Source organism: Pelophylax lessonae, assembly GCF_965119305.1.
Source record: "Pelophylax lessonae genome assembly, chromosome: 5".
Taxonomy (NCBI): domain Eukaryota; kingdom Metazoa; phylum Chordata; class Amphibia; order Anura; family Ranidae; genus Pelophylax; species Pelophylax lessonae.
Window position 1 is genome coordinate 467860394 of NC_138772.1, and position 12176 is coordinate 467872569.

General features: G+C 41.8%; 1 protein-coding gene across 3 annotated transcripts in view; it reads right to left on the reverse strand.

Annotated features, from left to right (window-relative positions):
- The window catches only part of MMP16 (matrix metallopeptidase 16), a 378979-nt gene that overhangs the window by 189944 nt on the left and 176859 nt on the right, over nt 1-12176 (reverse strand). For all 3 annotated transcript variants that reach the window (XM_082258608.1, XM_082258607.1, XM_082258609.1), the window contains exon 2: nt 10853-11001. In XM_082258608.1, coding sequence (XP_082114734.1) covers nt 10853-11001 — 149 coding nt within the window. The remainder of the gene's footprint in view (nt 1-10852; nt 11002-12176) is intronic.

Genomic DNA, 12176 nt, shown 5'->3' on the forward strand with positions numbered 1-12176 from the left:
GCAAAAATAACAATATTTTTCATTTTTTCACATGAAATTCCAAAAAAAAAAAAAAAATGTAAAAATCAAAATTTAACATTTTAGGCCAATTTGTTTTCTGCTATGTTTGGTAAAAAAAATTGCAATAAGCGTATTTTGATTGGTTTGCGCAAAAGTTACTGCGTTTATTAAGGGAAATATTTTTGTCATTTTTTAACAAGTTATGTTGGCAAACTGCAATTTTTTTTGCAGGACTGCGACATTGCGGTGGACAGATCGGTCCTTGACTGACATTTCTGACACTTTTGGGGGTACCAGTGACATTACTACTGTAATCAGTGCTATACATATGCACTGTTACTGTAAAAATGACACTGGCAGGAAGGGGTTAACTTTATTGGAGAAGGAGGGGTTAAGTGTGTCCCTAGTGGCGTGCTTCTAACTGTAAAGGGGCGTGGCTTTTCATGTAACAGCAGAGATCTACGGTCCTACATAGCAGGGCCGTATGATCTGTGCTGTTACACAAGGGAGAATGACAGGCATCTTTGTTTACATTAGCCGCCTGCCTTTCTCCCTCTGTAACCGACGATCGCGAGTGACCAGCGGACATCGGGCCGCCGTTCACACGTGCGGGGATCAGAGTGAGCGAGCAGGGGCGGGAGCATGCCTCCTGCGGCGCACGCTCGCCCCCTATTAGCTCGAAGGCGAGTAACGTACCGGTACGTCACTTTGCCTGCACGGGGCTGACCGCCGCAGTATATATACTTGCGGCGGTCGGCAAGTGGTTAACTCCACAAACCACATCTAGTGAATGCAATAATCTTTTCTCTGGAGTCTGAGGATTTGGAAAAAAGGAATTGTATCCAGAATCATATCCTGATTTAGGTGAAACCTTGATACCACTTTTGGTAAAAAAAAAGGATAGAGGAGGTCGAAAGACCACTTTATCCTGATAAAGGATCAAAAATGGCTCCCGACAGGAAAGACCTGCTAACTCTAAGACTCTCCTGGCCGAGGTTATAGCAACCAAAAAAAACAAACAATTTCCTTACCAACAATATCCAGGGAATCTGCCTGATAGGTTCAAAGGGCTGCCACTGCAGCACACAGAGTAGAAGATTCAGGTCCCAAGGACACCGGGGTGGCTTAATTGGCGGAACCATGTGAATCACACCTTGCATAAATGTCTGCACCAAAGAATACGTTGCTAAAGGTCTCTGGAAAAAAACCGACAAGGCTGAGACTTGACCTTCAATGGTCCCTAATGTCAACTTTAAGAGCACCCCTACCTGAAGAAAAGCAAGAATTCTGCCAATGACATACGTACGAGGATGCCATATTTTGGATTCACACCATAAATAGAGATATAGGAATTCCAAACTCAGTAACAAATTCTCCTGGAGACGGGTTTCCTGGCATTAATCAATGTAGCCAAAATCGAGCCCGAGATCCCCCGATCCTTCAAGATTCTGGTTTCAATAGCCAGACCGTCAAATTCAGCGACCATAAAGCAGGATGGAATCTGGGCTCTTGGGACAGCAGATCTGGACGACATGGAAGCAACCATGGCTCTACCACAGCTAACCTCACAACCTCTGCGAACCATGGCCTCCTGGGCCACGCAGGAGCCACCAGGATCACCGGCTTCCCTTCAACCTGAATTCTGCTCAACAATCATGGCAGAAGTTGGATCAGAGGAAACGTAACCAAGGGGTCATTAAGGCATCTGTTCCGACAGCAATCGGATCCTTGGTTCTGGACAAAAAATTGTTCAACTTGTTGTTGAACCTGGATGCCAATAGATCTACCCCAATGTTGACAGATCAGCTGAAACACCTTGAGATGCAGGGACCATTCCCCTGGACACAATTGCTGGCGACTTAGATTAGAAAGTCTGCCTGCCAATTGTCCACACCTGGGATGAATACTGCTGACAGAAAGGGAACATACCTCTCTGCCCATGTCAGAACATGGCTCAATTCATTTTGAACCAATTGGCTTCTGGTGCCCCCTGATGGTTAATAAAGGCCACCAGGGTCGCATTGTCTGACTGAATCCTGACAGGACACCCCTGCAACCCGGTTGTCCAATGAAACAGCGCCAAACGAGCCACCCTTATTTCCAAGATGTTGATCGGCAAGAATCTCTCCACCCGAGACCAAGTCCTTTGGACAGAAAGACCCTCGAAGACAGCCCGTAGCCGTTCAGGCTGGCGTCTGGCCACAAACTTCCAGGTTACTGGCAAAAAAGATTTTCCTATGCTTAGGTTGATGAGAGTCATCCACCAAGACAGATCCTGCCTGACTCTCGGGGGAAAGAGACATAGGGAAATCAACGCTTGGAACTTTTTGTTCCAAGCAGAGAGAATACGGTTCTTAAATAGTCTGGAGTGAAATTGAGCATAAGGGACTGCCTCGGTAGAGGCCACCATTTTGCCCAACAGCCTCATGCATAGTCATATGGAGGGAAACTTTTTTCTCTCTCTACGAACCGAGCCAAGCTTCTTAAGGCCGCAACCTTTGACAGCAAAACAAACTTTGCCTGAACTGTGACGAGAACCAGACCCAGATATTTCAAGACTTGAACAGGCTTTAAAGGTGGATTTTCTAGATTGATAATCCAACCCAAACCCTCTAGAAACTGGATAGTTCGGGACACGTCTTGAGTCAGCCCTAAGTTTGAACAATTCTTTAACAGTAAGTCATCCAGGTAACCCATGACAGAGATGCTTTGGTACCTTAGAAACGCTAACATCGGGGCCAAGTTTTTTGTAAACACTCGGGGAGCTGTAGCCAGACCGAACGGTAGAGCTACGAACTGGGGAAGGCACTACCCTACTGAAAACTGCAGAATCCTCTGATGCGACTTGAAGATAAGCACATGGAGGTATGCATCCTTGACATCTCTGGAAGCCAAAAAATGTCCTCTTCCTAGAGAGGCTTCCACCCGGAACGACCGAACGGTCAGGTACTGGTTAAGTGCTTTGAGATCCAGAATGGGTCTTACCTCCCTATTTGGTTTTGGCACTGTAAAGAGGTTTGAGTAAAACCCTGTGAAACTTTCGCTGGTTAAAACCTCCACAATTACACCCTGTACCCGCAGGTGTTCCAGAGCCCGGAACAAGGGTTCCCTTTTTTCCCTGGGCACACAGGGATATTTGAACCGAGAAACCGAAAAGGAGGCAACTCCCTGAATTCTATCATGTAGCCCTGAGTTACAGTGGATAAGCCCCTTTCGTCCTGAACCACCTTTTCCCAGGCTCTTAAGAGCAAAAATCTTCCCCCCCCCATCCGAGTGAGTGGGGGCGCCTCTTCATAAGGCAGACTTAGAGCCCGTTTAACCAGGCTTTTGGACCCAGGGTCTTTTCTGACCTTGACCCTGCAATTTCCTGAAACCTGGCAGCTGAGGCCGTTGAAACTGCTTAGATATTGAGACGTTAGAGGGAACCGTAACACTAGGAGCCTTAAAGGATGGACTTTTATTCCTCCTTTTTACCGGCAATAGGGCACTTTTCCCCCCTGAGATCTTTTGGATGTATTTATCCAGATCTTCCCCAAAGAGACATTCCCCATGGAAGGGGAAGGATGTCAGCATTTTACAAGGTAACTCTGCTGACCAATTTTTAAGCCACAGAACTCTGCGCATATGGACAGAGAGAAGGGCTACCCAAGAAATCTGATGGATGGAATCTTTGAGGGCGTCAATCGCAAAACAAAGTGCAAGGAATTTCTGCCAATTCTGGATTGAACCTTTAGTCAGCTTTTTAATATGGTCTTTTAAAAACTGACAGATTCCTATAGCTGCCACATCTGGCTGAACAGCAGATCTGGCAACAGAAAAAGAAGCTTTAAGCAAGGACTCCAGCTTTTCATCAGCTAGGTCCCTAAAGACTTGAGCATTGTCCACCAGACAGGTTACATTTTTATTCACAGAAGAAATAGCAGCATCAACAGATGGCATACACCCATTTCCTTTTGAATTTCTCTTCCATTGGATATAGCAAAGAAAATCTCTTTGGAGGCATAAACAACCTGTCAAGGTGATCCTAATCCCCATACATCAACTGCTCTAGTAGAGGGTGTAAGGGAAAAGCCTGGAAACTCTGCTGAGGACACAAAGATCCCAGAGAGGAAAACAAGGCCTCTGCTACCTCAGGGGGAGGTTTTAAACCCATTCTGCACCATTTCAGTAAGGGACTGGATTAGTAAACTCAGAGTGAGACACTGTAAACGTTACCTCATAATCTTCAGAAGAGGCACCATCTTAAGCCTGCTCCCCCTCCAAGTTACCCATAGCTACCTCCTCAATGTCTTCTGCCCAATCTGGCTGTAAACCAGAGGCCCCTGCATGGTTTTGAGAACACGGAAGCCCTGCAGTATCCATGCTGGGCCCGGGTACAGGAGAGGGGAAATCTACCCCGCTTGTTCTCGCCCTGTGAACAGAAGCAATTATGCTGGCTTTTCTACCTTCTAGGCCAGGCAAGGCAAATGCCAAATCGTCCTTAGTAACATAAGCAGATACAGAGGGATTGGAGGCAGCAACCATACCTGACAAGCGTAATGGCTGACTGGCCAGTACTGTTCAATCTTGATGTGGGGAGACTAGGCCCCATCCCCGCTGCACCCCCCCCCCCACTTCTCTTTCTGGAAGACATTGCTTTTAGTAAAGTAAGACCCAGAATTGAGACTCTGCTGCACAAGGGTAGAGTATACTGTGATCCAGCACTATACAGCTATCACAGAAATACCGTTCTAACCTGTCCCACGGTCACTCACATGTCCAGACAGGCTGAATCCACCTGCTCTGTGTCCCAACAGATCCCGGTCAGCAGCTTCCAGCAGCTTGTTCCAGTGCGATCCAGCCAGAAGCCCGCTTAAAAGGATGTAAAAACGTTCACATGCAGGTCTGTGACATCATTAGCAAGCGCCGCTCTCGTAGCCATGGGGAAAGCTGGTCAGGACCCAGAAACAGGTAAAATCAAAACTGTAGAACAACGCCATCTAGTGACCAAAAAACAGAACTACAGCTAGGAGAAAATTGCTTTATTCCTTCCCTTAAACCTCTTTCTAAGAGAAAGAAAAGGAATAACTTACCAGTCCCACCGCAGGGTCCTCAGCAGGACCCAATCTTCACTAATCATGGTGAGCTTGGTCTATCCGACCTTCAAGGACTGGGTCCCCCTTTTTATAATGGGGTCCAATCCCTTGGACCTGTAGAGCACCCTGCTGAAAACTCATTGGGATTCATTACTAGGGTCTTGCGCACAAATGGGTCACATTACATGCAAAACCCCAGATCTTCTCTAGCCGAGGCTCGGGTACCACTCTTTTAGCACTTAGCCATTTGAATGGATCTGCTTGAACATCCAATTACTGGGACATTTCTTGAGATTTTGAAGAGCTTTAACAGCCATGACCACCACCTTTAAGACACTGGCAAAAAAAAAAAACTGAGGTTCTTCCTGTACAGGAGGAACATCCTGTCTATTGGTTGCCAGTGTCCATTCACCTAAAGGTAGCATATAATCCAGATAGTCATTATTACCTGCTCTGTGTCCCGTGATGTACGATAAAGAAAAGTAGTTGATCCCTTGCTGATTTTGTATGCTTGCCCACTGACAAAGAAATTAGGTCTAATTTCAATGGTAAGTTTATTTTAACAGTGAGAGAAAGAATACAAAAAAATCCAGAAAAAGGCATAAATTGATTTGCATTTTTATGAGTGAAAAATGTATCTGACCCCTTTGCAAAACATGACTTCTTACTTGGTGGCAAAACCCTTGTTGGCAATTACAGAGGTCAGACATTTCTTGCAGTTGGCGACCGGTTTGCACAAATCTCAGGAGGAATTTTGTCCCACTCCTCAAGTCATTAAGGTTTTGAGGCTGACATTTAGGAAACTCAAACCTTCAGCTCCCTCCACATATTTTCTAGGAGATTAAAGTCTGGAGACTAAGCCACTCCAGGACCTTAATGTGCTTCTTCTTGAGACACTCCTTTGTTGCCTTGGCCATATGTTTTGGGTAATTGTTATGCTGGAATACCCATCCATGACTGTGTTCAATGATTGATGATGATGATTTCAATGCCTTGGCTGAGGGAAGGAGGTTCTCAACCAAGATTTTACAGTACATGGCCCCGTCCATCCTCCCTTTGAGGCAGTGAAGTTGTCCTGTTCCCTTAGCATAAAAAAACACACCCAAGGGGTCATAGGCAGCATTCCTCCTCCTCCACACACGGCGAGTTGAGTTGAAGCCAAAGAGCTCGATTTTGGCCCCATCTTACCACAACACTTTCACCCAGTTCTTCTCTGAATCATTCAAATGTTCATTAGCAAACATCAGACCTGCCTGTACATGTGCTTTCTTGAGCAGGGGGACCTTGCGAGTGCTGCAAGATTTCAGTCCTTCACTGCGTAGTGTGTTACTAATTGCTTTTTTGGTGACTATGGTCCCAGCTGTCTTGAGATCATTGACAAGATTTTCCTGTGTAGTTCTGGGCTGATTCCTTACCGTTCTCATGATCACTGCAACTCCACGAGGTGGGATCTTGCATGGATCCCAAGACTGAGGGAGATTGAAAGTTATTTTGGGTTTCTTTGATTTGAAAATAATCACACCAACTGTTACCCTCTCACCAAGCTGCTGGCGATTCTTGTAGCCCATTCCAGCATTGTGTAGGTCTACAATCTTGATCCTGAAATCTTTGGACAGCTCTTTGGTCTTGGCCATGGTGGAGAGATTGGAATGTGATTGAATGCTTCTGTGGACAGTTGTCTCTTACACAGGTAACAAGCTGAGATTAGGAGCACTCCCTTTAAGAGCGTGATCCTAATTTCAGCTCATTACCAGTACAGAAGACACCTGGGAGCCAGAAATCTTACTGATTGATAGGGAATCAAATACTTACTTCACTCATTAAAATCCAAATCAATTTATAACTTTTTAAAAATGTATTTTTCTGGATATTTTTATTATTCTGTCTCTCACTTTCAAAATAAACCTACTATTAACATTAGAGAGTGATCATTTTTTTGTCAGTGGGCAAACGTACAAAATCAGCAGGGGATCAAATACTTTTTCCCCCTTCACTGTATAGTGCATACTATACTGTACAAAAACCAACTTTTCAGTAAACCAACATTTGTATAATAAAAATTATTTTTTTTATTTTTTTTTATTGGTCTTATGTATTATTCAAATTTTCTGAGATACTGAATTTTGGGTTTTCCCTATCTTTAAAGTGATTGTAAAGTCTCGTTTTAAAAGAATAAATAACAAACATGTTATACTTACCTCTTTAATGCAGTTGGTTTTGCAAAGAGTAGCCCAGATCCTCTTCTCCTCGGATCCCTCATTGCTGCTCCTGGCCCCTCCATCCTATTGAGTGTCCCCCACAGCAAGCAGCTTGCTATGGGGGCACCCGAGCTGAGCTGCAGCTCCATGTGTCCATTCAGACACGGAGTTGCCGTTCGGCTCCACCCTCCCTCTCTCCTGATTGGCTCACTGATTTTGATTGACAGCTGCGGGAGCCATTGGCGCCTTGGCTGTATCGTAGGCAATCAGGAGAGAGAGTCCCAGGGTGGCTGAGGGACTCGTAGACATCGCTGAATAGAGAGGGGGCACAGGTAAGTATTAGGGGGTGCTGCTACACCCAGGTCTATTTATATTCATGCATAAAATGCTTGAAGATAAAAAAAAAACCTTCCTGACTTTACAACTCCTTTAAGCCTTAACCATAAAATCAAAAGAAAAGAAAGAAATGCTTGAAATTGATCACTTTGTGTGTAATGCATCTATATAAAATATAGGAGTTTCACTTTAATTCAATTACTGAAATAAATTAACTTTTTGAAGATATTCTAATTTTACGAGATGCACATATATATATATATATATATATATATATATATATATATATATATATATATATATTACACACACACAATATTATATATCACACACATATTTATTTACATACACACATTTGCAATGCCAAGTCTGTATAACTGTAGCACAAAACATACCGTAGAAACCAGATACAGATGCAAAGATGGATACCAGTTCATTCAAGATTACACAGAAGTTGACCTTGGCCAAATGTCCCCTTTTATCATTTATTAAGAGTGCCCTGGTGTTAAGCTCAAATGCCTTAGGAGGGTGAAGTCACTAAGCATTTAAAAAAAATTATATAATGGAAATAAGTCAATATGCTTTATTCAACCAGTGACAGGTTAATGTCTATGGGCCATGGGAGTATTGGAACTCCTAGCGCATGTGTCCCTCCCAGCCCTGCAGGATGTGAACCATGCAGGTCATAAGAATAAAAATCAACCCTCCACATTATCTAATGCGGTCTGTTAGCTGGATTTCTGTGGCCATACAGGTGCAAACTTACACAGTTTTTTGTATAATCATTTCCTCCCAACATGTCATTTGTCATTTACAAAATATGATTAGGAGAGATGGATATCAAAAGAAAAGATCGAACATTCAGCAGTTCATTATTGAGATAAATGAACTTTATTTGTGGAGGGGTGCTTCTATCAGTAATAGCCTTACAAGATTAAAATTCTTGACTATGCTCTTTTCAGATCTAACGATGAACTCCATTACAAGGGGAAACTATATTGGTTTTGGAATGTTATTTTAGTCTTTATATATACTGTATATACACGAACATACACAGCACATACAAAAAAAAAAAAAAAAAAAAGAACATCAACAGTGTCGGGATGAGCACCAGTTCTCTAAATAATGGGCTTCAACTCGTCAAATAAGCAAAACTTAGCATCTAGAAAATGTGAAAATGTTAACTAAAACTCCACCTGTTGGCTCAAAAGGGAAATGCAAACGTTATGCAAATCATCATATACAGCAGTGGTCCTCAACGCTGGTCCTCAGGGCCCACTAACAGGCCAGGTTTGCAAGATAACTGAAATACATCCCAGGTGATAATTTGCTGCTCAGTGATTGCAGTACTCTAGTCTGCATCTCCCCAAGGTAATACTTAAAATCTGGCCTGTTAGTGGGCCCTGAGGACCGGAGTTGAGGACCACTGATATACAGTATACCCGACTTAAAAAAAGGGAGAAGACATTAAAGTTAAAATGCCTTTTAATTTTCATGGCCAGTTTCCAATGCCTTGTTTATATTCAGAAAAATCAAACAAATGATTAACTACTGACAGATTTTATGGCTCCCTTAAATTTCCAGTCTTTTAAATGCTTTATTCAAGTCATTGTTGTGAATAATTAAAAAAAAAAAAAAGTTAAGCTTCTTAATTTGGTGATTTAAATTCCTTGTGGATTTTGTTTGGTTTATTGAACAAGTGAATGACAATTATCTGTTCTCATTCAATGACGCAGTTTCATGTATAAAATCTTTTTTTTAGCACATTTTGGTACTTTTCACAGAACAGATTTTATGACTTGCTCCTCTCTGGCTTCCTGACAGACTGTGAAACCACTCCATAGAATTTGTTTAGCGGCATAACTATTTTTTTTAAGATCTTGAAGGATTTTTTTTATTAAGATTTTGATTATTTTTTTCTACACTCCCAAGAGCTTGTCACAAATTCCAGTTGGAGTCCCTTTGTGTAAGGGGACAGTCATCCTAACCCTTTAATTATTAAAGGTCATTGATGCAAAGATGCCCCGACCAAATTTAGCCATGACAGTCATATTTTTTTATTGCCTTATAACTTATGTTTGCCCAACATGGCAGCCAACATACTTTTATATATGAATATATTGTACAGGTTACCAGTATTAGGAGGTTTCGCTCATAGTAAAAACATCTGTAAGCTTTAGTAAACATTTCAAGAGGTCACTCAATGAAGCTATGTTCATAATTTGCGTAGGTCGGGAACACACGCAAAATCGCACGCTTTCCCAACGCACACAGAATTGCGCTGCCCTTTAGCAGACAAGTGGAGGTGCCAAGTACCATGCGTTTCAGTGCGGGGTGATTATGAAAACGGTTTGCACATTAATCCATGTGCTGGTGCTTGGTCTAGTGCTGTCACATCGGAGCGGGGAGAATGTTAGCCCTGTGTAAGCTCCTACTTGAGATCAAATTAACTCAGCTTACACAGGGCTGTCTTTTCTTGCTCCCTGCAGCTTGAAGGCAGCAGCAGAGGAGTGAAAGGAAGGCAAATATATGCGGATAAGGAGGGACGCATTAACGTGGACCAGTAATTTTGCCCTGCATGGCCAAAACACAGATTCACTTTCTCATGAATAAATTGATGCATGCTTTCCAGCTGCTTTGGGACGACCTGCAGCCTGGGTCTGACTAGAGCTGGATAACACCCCATGATGACCAATAAGGTTTTTTGCTAAAAGTATAAAAAGACAGCTGATCTAGATGAACTACCTGTCCTTTACAATGGAGGTTTGGATAAAACTCAGTGTTTTGTATAGAGCCCCTTAAAATATATAAATGTAGAAAATGATATATATATATATATATATATATATATATATATATATATATATATATATATATATATATATATATATATATATATATTATTATTATTATACAGGATTTAGATAGCGCCAACAGTTTGCGCAGCACTTTACAATATGAGGGAAGACAATACAGTTCAAAACAGGAGGAACTAGAGGGCCCTGCTCGTTAAAGCTTACAATATAAATAAAATGTGTACACTCAGTTTTTTTTTTTTATTATGGATGGACATCTCTGCTTATGTACTGTACCTTTAAAACCTTTTGAAAAAAAAAGGTATTTGGACCTAAAATAAGTAAATTTATCTAACAAGTATAATAAAGTATGTAAATGTATCTAACAAGTATAATAAAATATGTAAATGTATCTAACAAGTAGAATAAAGAATAACATAGTACTTACTCGATTGTATGTTTGTCTATTTTTCCAGTGATGTTAATGCCATAGAACTGCTGCATAGCAGCTATAGCTGATTGCATGGATTCTGCAGAGCGCAATACCGACATTCGGGGGTCAGTTGGTGGAAGGTAGCCGTAACTTTGCAGCCACACCTGTAAACATACAAAACAATGCTGTTTGAGTGATGTTGAGATGCAAAACTTTGCAACAAAACTTTGTAAAAATGAGAATCTATAAATACAGCTTTTGTAGTGTTAGTGTCTATACTGTAGATGTTTTTGAATGAAAAGTTTTCCCAATTTGAAATGGACCACATGTAGCAGCATTATGTGTGCCACTTTTACCATACAGTGCATTACATACAACCCCCTCTGCTCCTGATCATCTCTCCAGCTTTCGCCCTACATTCTCTGAGCTTAAAGCGTAACTCCACTTTTGTTGAGGAAAAAAAAAAAAAAAACATTCCCCTCTGGGTGATCTCTGCACATTGGAAGGATTAGAACAACCTTTGTTTGCAGATTCCTACCTTTTCTTATTCTATAGAAATCATTGTTTGTTCATCTGTGCTGAGTGGTTTAATGGGAGTGGTTTCATAATTATCAATCAGCTGTGCAGCTGCAGAGCACTAATGAGGAAAGCTGCTGGTCCTGCATCCCTCTAGATGTGTTCCTTTTGGGAGTATCTCACTAAAAATGCATTTTTTGTTGCAGGAGAGGCCAGAAATCTGACTTGTATCTTAGTGCAGATTTCTGGGAAAATTGGTGAGCCAATCACACTAGCAGGAAATGATGTTTCTGGGGTGTGGTCAGTGTACATTCTGTGTACAGAACAGCTCTAGGTCACCATATTGCATTGCATTTTAAGAAAATGACAGTGGCTGCAGATTGAAAAGGAAAGGTACATTTTAATAACATTCAACTACAATATGATTTGTGTTGCAATTGTATAGGCTATATTGTTTTCTCTTTATTTGCCATTTTTTTCCCCAATAAAAGTGGAATTCTTCTTTAAAGTGGTATCAAAAATGTAATATATTGCATCTTACCAATTAATGAATTTGGTGGCTGCATTTGTTTACTCCCCCCCCCCCCCCTTTGTTGCTGTGAAGAAATAGTGCTTTGTTTCATCAGACTTCATTCTGTTTAGGGGAGGGGCTTGTTCATTATTAATTGGTTGATGCACTTTTTTGTTTTCCATTGAGGAAAGTTAGCAGTGTCTGCATCCGTTTAACCATTACAGAGTTTCTCATTGCAAGGAATGCCTAAAATCTGACGTGTGTCTTAGTGTAGACTTCTTGGAAAGTCAGTAAGCCAATCAGCCAAGCAGA